Below are 18,221 nucleotides of genomic sequence, written 5' to 3'. Positions count from 1 at the left end.
AATAATAATAATAATAATAATAATAATAATAATCTCCCTAGTTCAATTCAGTTTGATCTGGCACTGCTGAGTAGTGCATTAATGAATCACAAGATAATCATAAGTATCATGAGAATCACAACAATAAAATGTTTGATAGTTGGACATAAAATGTGTCCTATTTCTACTAAATAACATTACACACAAACCTGAGCAGCATCTGTGCTGAGTAGAAAGATAGACAGTCTATCCAAGGAATAGATGTTAGCTGGTAAAAATGTTAGAAACATTTATATACCTGCGTAAACAAGACAGAAAACAGCAGGGAAAACAAGTTTTTATCTTATCCAGTTTTGGTGCAAAGATGAAATGATAAAATTGAAATGAATTCATGTAAAAGAGTCGTTCAAAACAAATGAATCATTTGTGAATAACCCATCATTAATACTGGCATGGTTGCCCAATGAATATACGCATTGAAGTAACTGGAAGCAGCCGTCAAGCATGCAACTTTGTTCTTTGACATGACGACATGACAGATTTCTCACAGCTACTTTTAGAGGGCGGATTCTACGGAGAGTGCTTCATGCTTGCTTATTCAAAACAGTACTTTGTCCACCTCGCTCATCACTCCTTCTTAAGTCTCTGTCTTAGACGACAGTAAAAATAGCAGAGCCGTTGTCTTTGTCTGAGTTACTGTCATTACGGGGGGAGTTCTTTGGCAGGAAGAAGCCCTAAACAAGGTCTATTTGACTCAAGCAGCACAAAACTGGCCTTGTTAACTGAAGAGGGAGTCATTTCTCGACTCTCTCTGTCTTCATGGTGTCACGCACTGTGCTGCCTGTCGTCTCCACAGTCCAGGAGAAGGCTTGTAACCCGCTTGCATCTGGGACTCGAGAACAAAGCCTTTTAGAAAGTTTCCAAGCTTGGCAACCACAGCCTGGCATTTTTTGTCTGACCTCTGCTTTTGGGAAATGAGAAGAAAAAAGAGGGGCAGGGTTCATGACTCGTCATTCTTTCCACATATTTGAATTTGAAGTCTGGGATTTGGGATTTGTTTTGTACTTTCTGTATTAGTGTATGAGTGAGTGAGCAATGCTGCAGGGGGTCTAGAACCAACTGCTCTGTTAGTAGTGGTACATTCATCATCTCATCCAGAATGCTCTACTGTGAATATTCTGTCTTGCAAAGGCTTGTTTGATGAACAGAAGTACCTGGTAAGAGCATTTAGTCAGTTTTGAGTCAAGTACATAAAATGTCTTGTAGGTTGAATAGTTGTGTTTACTGTTCTAACTAAGAATGGGGATGTGTTCTAATATGCCTTGCTGAGCATGCTAACTTTTTGTTGACTTATTTTTATGCTGGGAAACAAGCTACTTGTGATTTAACATATGATCAGTATATACATTTGACTCCCTACTTAATGTAAACATATGCATGGAAATGTCACAGAATCGTGGGCTGAGGTGCTTGGTATATTCTACCTCTTCTGATGTTATGTCTTCTTTCATGTTCCGTGCATATAATTTAATCAGCACAGCCCAATTTATAGATCAAACAGTTGAGTTTTCTGTGAGAGTTTCTAAAACTCATTGTTCACCACCACACAGCATGTCAAGTCTGAACTATCTCCTCCTGACAGTCTATGTTTATGGTTCAGCTGTTGTGTCTTAAATAACATTCCTGGTTATCTTTAAAAAAAGAAAAATATAATGTCAAGTAAAATCTGGTTTGTTTATAGCCATATCCATTAGTCTGCAACAGACATAGTATGGCCTTAGATTCTTTCCATACCCCTTTCAACTCATTCAAGTGTGTTTAATTATTTAATTATTATATATATAAGTTACATTTTTTTTGTGTGTCACATTGGCCCTTATAGAGGCCCAGCTCATACAGTATGCTTTAACTCAAATCTTCAGGCTACTTATAATGTCCCTTATGATGTTTCTATTTTGGGAGCAGGATGAATTTTGTTAGCAGTATTAGCTCAGTGGTTAAGACATTGGACTATTGACTGGAAAGTTGTGATTTCAAACCCCAGCACCACCAAGCTACCACTGCTGGGCCCTTGAGCAATTGCTCAGTTGTGTACAAAAGAGAGAGAGATAAATATAAGTCACTCTGGATAAGGTTGTCTGCCTAGTAATGTAAATGGTCCAAATAATTGATAAACAATGGTTTGTCATCCATTTCACAGAAACTATAGCTTAAACGTCAGTTTTTGTTTTCCGCAGTCAAATCAGTAAGGTGTATGTAGATGGAAGGAATTGATGCCTGATGTTTTTGTGTGTGTAGTTTTTAGAATAAGACAAGCCTTAATTCAAGTTCTAGAGAGTTTCTAAAGATTTTACACTGTGTGATTACAGCTGTCTTTTATGATGATTAATTATCATACTGTATGAGATGATCCCAAGGAAATCTTGGCTGAAATCTGTAACAAATGATATGTGCGATATGTGTTCGGTGTCATAATATACAATGAAAATCTACTAACGATTGACCTGTGATTACAGAAAATTACTACACAATGTTTACATCATCAATCAGTGCAATCTGGGCTTGTGCAGAAAATGGGGTCGCATAAACACCAACATTCTTCAAACTAAACTTGACGTAGTAAGGATATTTTTCTGTACATTGGCGTGCTTTATTTAAATTTTGCCAGTGCTACTACCATATTTGTCCCACAAGTTTTTTGTAATCCTTTGACGTCCCATTGGTGGTTTTTAGACAAGCGTAGCAATGGTCACATACTGAGACTTTAATACAAAGAATCTGACACTGCCATAATTTTGTTTTTGGTGGCAATTGCACTAAATTGGTCCATGGTGAGTAGATAACATTATATACTGTAGACCAGAGGTTCTCAACCTTTTGTAAGTAAAGCCCCCCCAAGCCTCCCCTCTCATGTGGCAAACTCCAACCCCCCCATATTGAAGTGGACCAGGTATAATGTTTATCTATATAGAATCTGTATATAACCTATTCTATAATCTGTTTTGATAGATAGATAGATAGATTTATAGATAGATAGATAGATAGATAGATAGATAGAGGGATAGATAGATTTACTTTTCATAACTTTTCATTATAATTTTTTAAATAACTTTTATAAAACTATATAACAGACAGGTATGGAACATGAATTATCAAAACTTTCTGAAGCCAAAAATTTCTGAACACTATAACTACTCTGAACAAGAGAAGTAGGCTGTAATAACGTGAACTATTTTACATGTAAAACATGTTACAATACATTCATCTTACATTCTAAAAATCTTTGCATATGAATGATGTAAATTGGGACGAAGGGCACGTCTCGTTATCCATGACATTGTTAAATCAATCAGTGGGACACCTGCGCTTGCTTCTTTTTACATTCACGTCTGTGTCTGCTGCTGTGTGATCAGAGGGAAGTGCTGCTCCAGCTCTCAGACAATCACTGAACAGAGCAGACGCAGAGAGAGGTGTAAGTGCAGCAGGAAAGCAAGACCTCGTGCTTGCAGGACAGTACTGGCCACATTATGAAAGTTGCTAAGGTTTGTCCAAAAAGTTGCTAGATTTGTCGTTAGGCACTTATTTTGCAAAAAAAAAAAAGTGGCTAAAGGGGTCTGAAAAATGGCTAAGCTGGCAACACTGAACTGCACTTTCAGCTAGATAAAAGGCAGACTAAGCTCCTCCTCTCCTCAGGAAAAAGAAAATACAGAGAGAGGGAATGCAGGGTTTTTCATTTATGCACATTCTATTTGAAAAGCAATAAAATACACAGAGTATCCAAATGATGCCCTGTCTGTTTTTTTTTTTCTTGAAAACAATTTGCGCACCCCTTCCGATCTCTCCGCACCCCCCTCCCCACCGTTGACAACCGCTGCTGTAGACCACTGATCTCAGCTCATGACCAAAGAATGTTTTTATGGCGATCGATTTGTTTGTGGCAACAAAATTGGGCCAAACATCATTCCATGTAAACCCAGTTTAAATCTTAATAGATGTAATGTTCAGTGTCAAGACTTTTGCGGCAATATTACCATCGATTTTTTTTTATTGTCCATATTTATTAGTGTACATGGAGTCCACTGATTCTTCTGAAGTCCAAAACACATTATAACAATGATTACATGCAGGGGCAGTGGTAGCTCAGTGGTTGAGATGTTGTCCTACTGCTCAGAAGGTCATAAGTTCAAATGCCATCACTGCCAAGCTTCCACTGCTGGGCCCTTGGGCAAGGCCCTTAACCCTCAAATGCTCAGTTGTATAAATGAGATAAATGTAAGTCACCCTGGATAAGAGCGTCTGCCAGATGCCATAAAATGCCATATGTGCTACAACACTGATGTTCACATGAGTGATTTTTGCTTCCAGAACCAAAATGAAACTGTTCGTTAGTGGCGTCATTTAATCTTATTCTCCTGCTGTGATCCTAAACTAAACTTTATGAGAGAAATGGTATGACTGATCAACATTCTTCCAGCACCATCCCTATTTGGGCATTTTAATAACGTTCATCATTATAAATGTACGCAACAGGTCCTATTTTAATCCTGGAGGAATATTCCTAAACATATATTCAGAGGATGTTTATAAATGTCCCAGTATGATACATGAGCAGACTCCCAGAAAAATTTTGAAGCAAGAAGTTAATATAAGAGTTTAGAGTTCTTTCAGTAGAGACTAATGCAAGACTAGTGCTATGGAATTTATAATGCCATTTATTGAACTTCAACAAACCAATATAAACAGCTGCATATTCTGGATTTTAATATCATGTCTTTTTGTGAAAATTCAAATCCAGGTCAAGTACTTCTGTTCACATCAACTAATAAATTTCTGAAAAATCATTTGTTGAAACTGCACACACACAAAAGCCCATCTTTTTTAACACCAGTAATCTACCAATTTAGCATTTATTATCAATTTAGCAATAAACAAAATAATTTGTAAAGCAGCATGTAGGATTTGTTTTGTTCTTCTCAAAACACTGATCTTGCACCGGTTGTGTAATTGCAATACCCACACTTGCAATCTGAGTGTTTGTAACAATTTTATATAATTGTTAACAAATGCATGCATTCAGTTAGCCACTTTACTCAAAAGTGAGTCCATAATCAAACTGCATTCTGTTCACTCTACTGATTTATTATTATTATAATTATGCGCTAATATTTTGAAAAGTTTCTGGAAGTCACATTCAGACATGCCCGGTTTAAATTTAACTAGTTTTTTTGCTATCCTGACAGGTAATTCAACCATAAAAATATAGACAAAGTATAAACATTTCCTCATTCATCCACCTCAACTAAACAAACTTGCATTGTGTCTTAAATTGCATACTTATGTACTATTCTAGACCGTCATTAAGCACTAACCCTGCTGGAAAAAAAAACCATCACAGAAATGCTAATGGTTTCCACCACAAATACCATTACAAACCATAAGTTGTTAACCAGTAAAACCATTACCAAATGGTTTCCATTACATAGTAGGACATTTTAAAGACGTAGGTCCTTAATGGTATCCACTAGACATAACATGCCACCAATAGAAAGCAGCAAATTACCAGTAAATACCCACATTACAGCTTCCATTAAAACCAATATAAATCCCATTATAACTATTAAATTCTATGAGGTTTTCTATTGTTTTTTCAGCAGGGAATATTATCCAGTTTATCTATTAACAATTAGGGTCTGAATTTTAAAAACCTCACTTTAAAACCCCACAAAAAAGGGTCTGTTTTGGGTAAAAACGAAATGAATATCTGATTGACACATCCTTTGTTTGAAGATATCATTACCACATTACTTTCTTGACATCAGCCACCACTGGCACATGTCCCCCATAACATCCCCCATACCCCCCCCCCCCCCTTCCACTTATGCTCTTTTCCTAACAAGGGTGACAGGAATGAGTCTCATGCCAGCAGTATACCCAAATGACTTAGTGGATGTTTGCTAATATAGTGGAATGAAAAATTAGTACAGTGCAGAATGGCCCTCTCGTGGATAAAAGGGCCTATATTCCACCATCACAGCATGTGTCAGATCTTTCACTAAACCTAAGCAGAGAGACAGATCGAGGAAGAGATTGAGGTAGAGTGAGGGAGTGATGCAGTGTGGAATCTCTTTTATGTTCCACATCAAAGATGTGTAGACCTGTAGGTATGCCTATAGAATGCACACCTTTATAATTTATCTAATGATTGCTGGTGCCCTTCATCTCCTCTTTTTAGGAAAACATCCGGTGAGCAAAAGTTCTGATAGAGGTCAGAAGAGAATGCCAGACTGGCTCAAGTTAACAAGAAGTCTACAGTAACTCAAATAGTCACTTTTTACAACCATGGTGTGCAGAAAAGAATCTCAGTCAGCCAAGAACAGGAATCTTAGGATACAGTGGGTATAGGCTCACCAATGCTGAACAACTGAAGATTGGATAAAGGCCAGGCAACATTTTTTCAATCGTCAACGGTCCAGTTTTGCTACCATTAAAACGACTGAATTTAACATATGGGGATTTAAAGATAGCTGGCTAGCTCACTACCCTTATACTCTGTGAAGCTGTAATTCTTTCTAGAGCTTGATAATATATGAAGAATTTGAGATGCTTTATGACATATGCATGGAAGTCTGGGAAATTGTGTCAGATGTTGCTGTGGCTGAATTCTGTCAAACAGCCAAAACATGCTTATAGCATATGTTAAATCTCTCAAATTTCAGAAATCATAAACAACAAAATGATGTAGAAATGTTTTCACTTACTCTTTAGTCATGCCTAGGCTATCTGTTTGCAAGAATCATGTTAGGTAAGGAGCCGGATTAACAAACACAGTGGTAAAAACAGTCATAAAGTCCACATAAAGATGACTAAATCCTTGCTACAGTAGCGAAGTGTGATTTCCTCACACAGTGTATGGTTTGCTTTGATCAAGTTATTGGATTACCATCGAGAAATGGTCATAAGAATAAACAAATCATTTTGTAATATTTACAATTGCATTTTAAATGCATTTTTCTCTCTTTTCACATAAACATTTTTTCAAACTTGTGATTGAGATACATGGAAAAGAGAAACATATTTCAGTTCAGGAAAACCAGGCCCCTGCACATACGTATTTAAAAAAACCGAGTTAAATCTGACCCAAAGTCCGATTGACTGTGATAATGATAATAACAAAAATATGCAGTGTAGTTTTAAATAAATGACATTAAACTACAGCAGCAATCCTACTATTAGCTTATTTAGTTACGGATTATACTATTAATATATAAAAGAATCTCTTGGGATGTTTGCTCTTGGTATTCAGTGGTTCTTCAAGACAACAAGGAAAATGCATTTTTAGGTGATTTTCATCTGATTTTAAAAAGCATTCTGCTTTGTTATATACTCTTTAGCATTTTTCAGTGTCTTTGTTCTCTTTCTCTCTCATCTTCTATTATCTCCATTGTCCTCTCCTTCTTGTTTATATTCGTATTTCCTCTCAGTCTGAGTCTGGAGGTGGTTGATAAGCTGTGAAAAGACGTTAGTTTTGTTTCTGACAGGTAATATAATGGGTAATATAATGTTGTGTTTTTATGATGCAAGCTATACCTGTTCATACATCACAGATACAGTATATTATACATAACTGATAAGGGTCTTAACTCTAGCTAAGGATGTCTGGGTAGAAAGCTCAGTATCTCATGCAGCATGTTTACATGGCTTATGAGGCAAGACACCCCACTAGACATAATATAATTACACATACATGTAAACAAAGCAAACATGCAGTGGTGCTTGAAAATTGTATTTCTGCACAAATATCACCTCATCGTCAGATTTTCACATTCATAAAATTAGACAAATGAGACAAAACATTATACTTGGTCATTTATTCATTGAGGAAAATGATCCAGTATTAAATATCTGTGAGAGGCAAAATTATGTGAACCTCTAGGATTAGCAGTTAATTTGAAGGTGAAATTAGAGTCAAGTGTTTTCAATCAATGGGATGACAATCAGGTGTGAGTGAGTGCCTTGTTTTATTTAAACAACAGGGATCTATCAAAGACTGATCTTCGCAACACACGTTTGTGGAAGTGAATCATGGCATGATCAAAGGAGATTTCTGAGGACCTCAGAAAAGGAGTTGTTAATGCTCTTTAGGCTGACAAAGGTTACAAAACCATCTCTAAAGAGTTTGGACTCCACCAATCCACAATCAGACAGATGGTGGAAATTCAAGACTATTGTTACCTTCCCCAGGAGTGTTCAAACTACAAAGATCACTCCAAGATCAAGATATGTAATAGTCTGCGAGGTCACAAAGGAACCCAGGGTAACATCTAAGCAACTAAAGATCTCTATCACATTGGCTAATTTTAATGTTCATGAGTCCAGCATCAGAACAACAATGGAGTGCATGGCAGGGTTGCAAGGAGAAAGCCACTGCTCTCAAGAAAAATACATTGCTGCCCTTCTGCAATTTGCAAAATTCACATGGACAAGCCAGACATCTATCAGAAAAATGTTTTGTGGATGTATGAGACCAAAATAAAACTTTTTTTATTTAAATGAGAAGCATTATGTTTGGAGAAAGGAAAACACGGCATTCCAGCATAAGAACCTTATCCCATATGTGAAACATGCTGGTGGTAGTATCATGGTTTGAGCCTGTTTTGCTGCATCTGGACCAGGACGACTTGCCATCATTGATGGAACAATGAATTCTGAATTATACCAGTGAATTCTAAAGAAAAATATCAGGACGTCTGTTCATGAACTGAATCTCAAGAGAAAGTGGATCATGCAGCATGACAACGAGCCTAACCTCACAAGTCATTCTACCAAAGAATGGTTAAAGAAGAATAAAGGTAATGCTTTGGAATGGCCAAGTCAAAGTCCTGACCTTAATCAAATAGAAATGTTGTGGAAGGACCTGAAGCAAGCAATGCATGTGAGGAAACCTGTCCTGTACTGAGGAATGGGCTAAAATTCCTCCACACTGATGTGCAGGACTGATCAACACTTACCGGAAACATTTAGTTGCAATTATTTCTGCACAAGCAAATCACACCAGATACTGAAAGCAAAGGTTCACATACTTTTGCCATTCACAGATATTCAATATTGGATCATTTTCCTCAATAAATAAATGACCAAGTGTAATATTTTTGTCTCATTTGTTTAATTGGATTTTCTTTATCTACTTTAGGACTTGTGTGAAAATCTGATGTTGTTTTAGGTCATATTTTTTGCAGAAATATAGAAAATTCTAAAGGGTTCACAAACTTTCAAGCACCACTGTATGAATAAATCACACATCAAATCTGGGTTTGTATGCTTGTTTAAAACAGCTGATTATATTGTATATGTTTTAAGCAAGGAAGCAATTGTGGCTATTTACTGTGATGGGTGGACATTATTTTAATTGTATTATTGGATAGCTGATAAACATGCGATTAGTCAATCTGAATCTGTGTCACCACATCATATGGCAACGTGATTCATCAGAACAGTCGATGTATTACTAATTCTGCTTGCGGCATGGCCATGATGCTGTGGGCTCATTGCTAATTGAAACGTGTTCATTTTTAAATAATATTCTTTCCTCCTAATCTCACTTGGTAGGCAGAGGGAAAGAGAGTTAATAAAAAATACAATATAAGGAACCCAATTGAAAATAAATAACTGGGAGGGGTTTTTTTTAATTAATGAATTTAATAAAAGCTTCCTTAGCCAGTTTCATGTTTTCTGACTGATTTTTTTTTATTATTATTGTGTGTTAGGTGTCTGGGAACTCCATTCCCACTATAGACCAGAGTGAGACAAAGTTATTTTACCTGTGGATTGGAATTGCTACAGGTCAGCAGAGGAGTGCAAGTACTACATTAATTCAAGCAGTAAAGGTAGGTTTACTACTTTCTTCCTCCCACATTATAAATATATATGATGGATGGTGGGAAACTCTGCTTTCTTAACAAGGGACGCCTCAATATGCACAGAAACAATGTTGCCAACTCCCTTCAGAGGAAAATAGCTAATGCACGCTTAAAAAGTTGCTACAAGCTAGCAGATTTGTATATTCATTGATCTGCCATGATCATTTGTATATTAAAACATGTTACATGAAGATGGAAAATTTTTCTGAGGACAAGAATAGAGTAGAGTTTTGTTCAGAATAGAAAACGAGAGATTATTACTTTGGTTCTTATAGAAAGAAGTCATCCAGACATGGCACCACAAAACTATTTACCTATTTACAAAATCTTATCAAAGTAACTATGTATGTATTTACAAAATGCTATAATTTCTATCAAGAAAACAAACAAAAAGTAGCATTGGTAGTGAGTAGGTAGGAAATAAACACGAACAAAATGGTTATGTATGTAAAAATAGTCAAGAAGTAAGTTTAAAATGAGGAAGTGTGCAGGTGGGACCAACAATTGTGATCAGTGATTAATCACTGAGAAATATAATGATAACGGATTTGTCATTGGGAACAATGGGGATCACGGATTAGTTATTTGAAACAATGGTTTTTAGCAGTTGGCTGTTGGGAACAACAGAGATCATGGATTGGTTTTTGGGAAAGATTTTGATCAGTGATTGGTTGTTGCGAACAATGGTGATCAGTGATTGGTCATTGGGAACAATAGTGATAAGTCATTGCTCTTTTCAGAACAATGGTGATCAGTGATTTGTTGTTTGGTCACAAACATACACTCACATAAGCACTCAAAGTGGCCACGTCTAACAACAAAGTCAATTAGTTGGCAACAAGGTAGAGAAAGTGCAGATTCTCTATAGTTTATATCTTGCTTCATAGAAATACATTAGATATAGTTTTCTTGCACATAATACAACACAGCTACATGATACGAAACCATGCCAAAAAGCTTAGGCTTCATTGTCTATTCTGGCATTTTAAAACAAATTTACTTGCTCATTGTTTCGCCTCATTAGTGACCAGAGCCAAACACCAAGCAGCTAATCTCTCATCTTCTGCATTTCTTATGCATATTTCCTAAAGCTACTATAAGCAAGCATACACACCTAATAAAAAAAATGCAAATTTTTATGAGTGCAGGCATTTCTTGTATTATGTTGTGTAAGCATAGATGCTGTGCCAACTGTGTAAAGAGCCGTGGGCTGTGATGTGCCATTAACATTTTTCATCATTTCCGCAAACCATTTATCTGAAAACTGAAACATGGTGCTTATATCGAACGGATCTATCTGATTTATACTGACACAGCCACCAACATGGACAGAAAATCTGAGCTTATAACCTTCTCATTTTTCTATTTGGATGATGACTAGCTTGCATAATGCTGTAATAGCCATTTGTTTTCAACAGAACGCTAATATAAGTGTATGCTGAAGGCAGCTCTGTTTAATACCGATCATTATCAGCAGTTAGAGAGCAGAGCCTTGGCAGCACCCCCATGGGGCAGCCTGTGTTTGCAGAGTTTTGGATAAAGGCCAGAGAGAGAGAGAGAGAGAGAGAGAGAGAGAGGAGATAAGAATCGGGTGAGCAGGACTGCAGATCTTGTATCAGGCTGTGTCTTTGCAATGCTATTTAAGACTTATGTGTTTTGAGGAGATAAACAGTTCTTGAGTCAGAGCTATTCTGGATTGTACTTTCTGCTCTGAGCTGGCATTCAGGGTATTTGGCACACTTCTGGCACTGGCCTGGCACTACACATCTCCTGTAAACTCTGGCAGGTTTATGCATTATTACCATGTGCTGCTGCTTTTACTTTGTAAAAACAGTTTGTGTCCTCAGCTTTTCTTCACAGAATATTGCGCATCAGTCATTACTGCCAGCTCTAAACAGACAGTCTGCACAGTTTGTTCATTTTTACAGCCAGCAATCAAAATGAATAATCACTTTTTCTTCCCGTGTCAAAATTTACAGCCCTCAATTCATTATCAGCTTACTTAGACTAACCCTGACGTGCCCCTTCCAGATAATTATTCCTATAATAATATTTACAGGAGTGGCTGCCAAATGGTCACTCTATACCGAGAATACTATTTGAGACTGATTACGAAATAATGCTTGCAAAATCTTTTTTTTTTTTCTGAGAAAACTGGCTTCTCACTCACTGCTTTGGACACAACTGTGCTATTTTGCATGTGCATGTGCAAAAAAAAGAAAAAGCAATCTCACTTCACAGCAAACATTATTGGAGCAACCGAGCAAAAAAAATTGCCGTTATAATTTGTAGGCCTTGCAATGCAAAAGAAGCATTACACTTGTTAGAGTACTATTGTACTCCTAGGCCCAGATTTACTAAGATCCCAAATAATGTGTGTTAATTTATGTGTGCAAGGGGATAATTTAAGCACACAAAAAGTGCCGTACTGTGGGCAATTTACAAAGAACAATTGTTTGAACAACAATTACAGCATTAGTAAGGGTTAGAAATTAGGTATTTCCTTGTACTATTTGTGTGAACTCAGACTTCTATTGAGACAGTCAAACTGAAACAAAACTTTTCTCCAACACATTTCCCATAAAATATAACAGCATTGTGAGATGCAAGGAAAAATTGTACAAAAATGCAATATGAACACAAAATAAGAGAATGTACAGTATGTTCTGCTCATAGCACAGGCTAAGTATCAAAATCTTTTCATACTCTCGGTTTAAATTCAGGCTTTGGCATTGAATACATTTCATGGATGTAGTAATTTGTGCACACATACACCATTCCTGAAGAGACTTGGAATTTGGTTAATTACATTGTGCCTACTAATTGAACCTATTTGTACTGACCTGCCCTGTATTTTGTACCCAAAATTGCATAGTCATTATGCACAAATCCAGACAAGCCATTGTGCAATGTTTTGAATTTTGTTTCCACATAGAAATATAATGACCAATGTAATTAAATAAATCATCTCTGCTAATGATGTTTGCCATATATATTTTTCAGAAACAACGTGGGAAATGCCATCTACTTTAGCTACAAAGACTACCTACACACACAAAACCTCAGGTGATGTCAAGCTGTTTAAGTTGCATTACTAAGAGTCTCACTTTGTTCCCAATGCTATATCTGTTGAACGTCTTGATTATCACAAATACCAGATAAACTACAGATAATCATTTGGAAGTGCTCACTTTTGTTCCTTCTCCTTATAAAAGGCAAAAGGCAGCTAAAAAGCTAAAGCCAAATAAAGCTAAAAAAAAAAAAAAAAAAAAAAAAAAGGGCAATTTGTTTGATTTTTTAAAAGTATATTAGTCTGGAAAGTGTTATAACACAGCTGACGTCAATGTACATCTGTCTTATTTAGCTCAGGCCTTGTGTCAAATTAACATCAAAATTGACAAAGACAGCTGATGCCTTTCAAAATGAGACTTTATAATAACTAAATGCCAGTTGTCATATATATAAATAGCTTATATAGAGGTCATGTAGCCCTGTGAACACTGCTTTTAAGTAAAGCTACAATGCTTTGAAAAAGTATTTGATTTCTTCTGTTTTTGTGTATATCTCAAACAGAATTGTTTCAGAAAATAAGACAAAATCTAAGATAAAACAAAGGCAACTGGAGTAAACACAAAATACAGCTTTTAAATTATAGTTATTTATTGAAGCAAAAACGTTATCCAATACCAACTGGGCCTGTGTGAAAATGTATTTGCCCCCGTAGTTACTAATTCTACAAATCTTTGAAACTGCATTCATAATGGGGTTCATCTGGACTAGACACAACCAGGCCTGATTACTGCAAACCCTGTTCAATCAAATCAACACTTAAATAGAACTTTTTCCAACAGCATGAAGTTGGTTAAAAGGCCTTACCCAGTAACACACTATGCCAAAGATGAAAGAAATTCCAGAAATGTTAAGGAAGAAGGTGATTGAAATACATGTCTGGGAAGGGTTACAAAGCTATTTCAAAGGCTCTGGGACTCCAAAGAACCACAGTGAGAGCCATTATCTCCAAATGGAGAAACTCAGCACAGTGAACCTTCCCAGAAGTGGCTGACCTTCCAAAATTCCTCCAAGAGCACAGCAACGCCTCATCCAGCAAGTCACAAAAGGACAACTACAAAGGACCTACAGGCCTCTTTTGCATCAATAAAGGTCACTGTTCATGACTCCACTATCAGAAAGACACTGGGCAAAAATGTCATCCATAGAAGAGTGGAGAGGCGAAAACCACTGCTAACCCAGAAGAACATTAAGGCTCGTCTGAATTTTGCCCAAACACACCTTGATGATCCTCAAACCTTTTGTGAGAATTTTCTGTGGACTGATGTGTCAAAAGTGGAACTGTTTGGAAGACAGGGATCCCATTACATCTGGTGTAAACTAAACACAGAATTCCACAATAACAACATCATACCTACGGTCAAGCATGGTGGTGGGAGTGTGATGGTGTGAGGATGCTTTGCTGCTTCAGGGCCTGGGCAACTTGCAATAATTGAGGGAAACATGAATTCTGCTCTCTGCCAGAAAATCCTAAAAGAGAATGTCCGGGCTTCATTCAGTAAGTTGAAACTCAAGTGCAACTGGATTATGCAGCCAGACAATGATCCAAAGCAATGATCCAAACCAGATTTTAAGTTTAAGGGGGCAGTTAGTTTTTCACATTGGTGATAGGTATTGGATAACTTTTTTTGAGCCAGTAAAAAAAAAAAAACATAAATAAAAACTGTATTGTGAGTTTACACAGGTTGCCTTTGTTTCATGATGTGTTTAATTTAAAGATCTAAAACTATTTAGTAGAAATCAGGATGGGGCAAATACTTTTTCACAGCACTGTATACTATTGTACTACATTGCCAATGAAGGGGCAGCAAAACTTGTGCACACACAGAAGAATCAGAAGTGCTCAACTGTTCACTGTATCTCAGTAAATATACTAAAAACAAGGATTTAAGTGCACAAAAAATTAATGTGTCTGTTCAACATAATACATTAAAGCATGTGTTATAAAGTAAGCAGGCTCTATGATCTGATTTCCTGTCTTGTGTATGTGTATTCCTGTCTCGCTGCTGTTCTTGCCCCAGTGCCCATTAAACTATTCAGGACAATGAGTCATTTGATCAAAATTATTTTTCCATACTAAAACGTTATTGCCACCTAATAAGCCTGGAAATTTCAGATCATATTTATTTTACAATGCTTATGCTCATGTCATTTTAGCCTGACCGTAACAAGTGTTTGAAATATTTACAAGCGTTTGAAAATGAAATTAGAACCAATATGAATATAATATGAAAACGGCACAAGGGTTGATGCATTCTGAGGGACAACTTCTAGAGACTCCTGTGTTACATAGAATTGGACACATGTGTGTCAAGACACCAGGCAGTGAATCACATGCTCAGGGCCAGAGAAACAGACACAGAGGTAAGGAGGGAAAGGAAAAGAAGATATAGCCAGTGTCAGTGGTGATGACGCAGAGGTTACACTTGTTAATGGACATCCCTGAGGGGGATTAGAAAAAAAGCTTGTGACTCCCAGTAGAGTTGCAGACTGTGTGGGCTGGCCTGAACCATCTCTACACCACACTTACTTTATCTCCCTCATTTATCATGATGTACATCATTTGTCAGACTGATGTTGCTGATGTTATTTGTTTTCATGGAGCCATTCTTCATGCATATGTGAATGTGTCTGTTTTTGCAGTAACTCCTAAAATTTGGTTGTTATAATTGGAATAAATGAAGTGTGAGTGGCATTATAACTAATGTCCAAATCCCAAATATTTTGCATATTGCAGTAATTTTGTATTTATTCATTGTAATGACACAATGAGCGTTCTAACTGATGTAAACCCCTGGTCTATATGCTTTCAGTAAATGAATCACAGTCTACTGACATTCCTGCGAAGCGACTGGAGAAGGTAGACAGGATGGTGCGGAAAGCCAGAGTGAACAGCCAGGTACAGTCCTACTCGGGCAGGTCAGGGATGGGATCTATAAGAGGATTGATCTGGGTGTCTGCGTATGCATTACTTAAAACAGGAATGTCAGGTTCCATTCCTGAAGGACGACGGCACTGCAGAGTTCAGTTCACATCTGATTCAGCTTATCAGCTAATTACCAAGTCCTTCACCGAGCAAGATAAATCACTATAGGGCTGTGAGTTTTACACTTAAATTCTGGAGAATAAAAGTGCACCTTGAGCTCACACTGCATCAGTGTGTGTTTTATTCAGCAGGATGACTGTTTTACATCTACATACAGATGCCTACATACCCCAACATACAGGTGGTCTGGGAGTATTTTGCACCATTATCTTAAACTTTTAACCATTCCATCATCTCAAACATATCATTGGCCACATCATTGGTACTACTATATGGTAAGATGTGAACAATATTGTAGTCTTGTAAGCCAGACATCTAGCTTTTGACAGCGAGTATGTTTTGTAGCTAAATGGTGCATACTTTCAGCAGAAGAGGCCACTTGACTGACATTGCAAACGACCAACTACAGACTGTTGTTTTTGTGCAACTGGTGCTACCTCAAAAACCACACCCAGTGTTTCTTCCACATGACCATATCTTCCTCAGTTGTTGTCACAGTATTCAAAAGTTTCCCCATAATGTATATTCAAAGAAAAACCTTCAAGATCCTGAAACCTCCGGCCAGAAAAGAGTACAATACGCATCAGACACTTGGTGACCATCAACACAGCACCTAGATGTTACAATGACACACCATCAATCTTATATATTCAGCAGGGTACCACTATGCCATGCCACCAAGATGGCATTGCCACTGGTATTGCTAGATGTTCATACAAGATGCCAGCAATATGATCATGGCATTGCTACATGTTAAAGAAATGAAAGTTGAATCTTGTCTACATCACTGTAACAATTCAAACACCTGTGCCAAATTTAAGCTGCCTGGCAGGCTTCTACTACTTCCTCTAAAATCATCTTTTGAATTCACTGCCAGGCTCAAATCCAATGCCAGATCACTTACAATCAAACCCTTCATTGTTTGGCAGTTTTAGACAGCATGTCTAGGCTGCAGGCTTGGGAGCCACCTGCAAGGCCCAGTTAACAGTAACGCCTGAGCAGCAGAGGAAATCAGACCAAGCAAAGCTCTGGGCAGGTCACGTGGTTGCCTGGCAGTGGGATGAGGGTGTGGGTACGCCAGCAAGAAGGCTGGAGTACAGGCCATATGGGCGTTCCGCTCCTGGACACTGGCACGTGGTTAGCTCCTGATCCGAGGCCAGGTTCGGAAGAGACTGAACGGGAGAATCATAACAGGGAAAGAGGTGTGTTAGATTTGGATGAGAGGGGAAAGGAGGTCGAAAGGCAGTGTGAAGCCGGCAAAAAAAGTGGGAGTGGATTGTTAAACGACAGGGCACAGAAAGAGACGGGCAGTGTGGGGCCGCTGCCTCCATGTTCCAGAGAAAGGTGAGAGGCTGTATTGTTGTTTGGTGTTTAGTCCTTTTTCGTGGTGCAGTGTTTGGTGGTTTTGCTCTTCAGGTGAGTCAGTGTGTGTGGGTGTGCATCTTTGATCAGTCGCATGTGTATATTTGTTAAAGATCATTTAAATATTGCTTCAGTATTATACCAAATAGAACACAAAACAGGGCATTGTTTTGCTCAGAGAGCATCGTGGACATGGGAAAATGCAAGAGTAAACACTGACAAAGATCTGAACACAAGGGTGATGATGGATGCTGAGGAGTTTGGGTGTAAATATAGCACCTGCACACAGTCTAGTTTTCGCGCCTTCACAAAACACCAGCACAGACAGATGCACTCTTCTTCTGCTCTGTGAATACAGCTATCATTTGACCTTTAAACAGAGATAAAAAAAAGAAATCTCTTTTTCACAATTACAGGGAAGAGAAAGCTCTTCATTTTCAATTCTCTTGTCTCAATCACGCATCTCGTATTCAGCCCACCTCCAATCATTAGCCTCTCAGTACTTATTACACGGCCATTTCTCCCCTCACATTCCCTCCCTTCCTTCCTTCTCCTCTTCTCTTAGTCAAGCACACATAGGCATGCTGAAGAAAGAAGGAGGTGTGGTGCGGTTTGAGTAAATAAAAGCTGTTTTCCATCCTTGCGCTCCCATTTATGTTTTCTAACCCACTGTCTCTGTCACACGGTCTCTGTCAGGTTCCCTTCATAGTATTTCTCTTCCAGCTGTCTTGTGCTTTGCCTGCCTGCCTCTCTCTAACTTTAGCTCTCTCACACTCACTCTCCCTTCATTTTTATTGTGTGCATGCACACATTCTTAACTGTAGGACTGTAGGTGTGTCACACCTCCA

The 18,221-nt window shown here is 37.8% G+C and overlaps 1 protein-coding gene across 5 annotated transcripts in view; it reads left to right on the top strand.

Annotated features, from left to right (window-relative positions):
* Positions 1–560: 560 nt before the first annotated feature.
* gas7a (growth arrest-specific 7a) overlaps positions 561–18,221 on the top strand; it is a 41,436-nt gene continuing 23,775 nt past the window's right edge. For 2 of the 5 annotated variants that reach the window (XM_053612497.1, XM_053612524.1), the window contains exons 1-4: positions 561–1,196; positions 9,744–9,863; positions 12,900–12,962; positions 15,779–15,864. In XM_053612497.1, coding sequence (XP_053468472.1) covers positions 12,914–12,962; positions 15,779–15,864 — 135 coding nt within the window. In that variant the 5' untranslated portion in view covers positions 561–1,196; positions 9,744–9,863; positions 12,900–12,913. The other 3 variants (XM_053612533.1, XM_053612515.1, XM_053612505.1) reach the window with 2 other exon arrangements.

The sequence above is a fragment of the Ictalurus furcatus genome, chromosome 2, assembly GCF_023375685.1.
Source record: "Ictalurus furcatus strain D&B chromosome 2, Billie_1.0, whole genome shotgun sequence".
In the NCBI taxonomy this organism is placed as follows: domain Eukaryota; kingdom Metazoa; phylum Chordata; class Actinopteri; order Siluriformes; family Ictaluridae; genus Ictalurus; species Ictalurus furcatus.
Note: the sequence above shows the minus strand (reverse complement) of the source record. Positions and strands in the feature narration are given on the sequence as shown.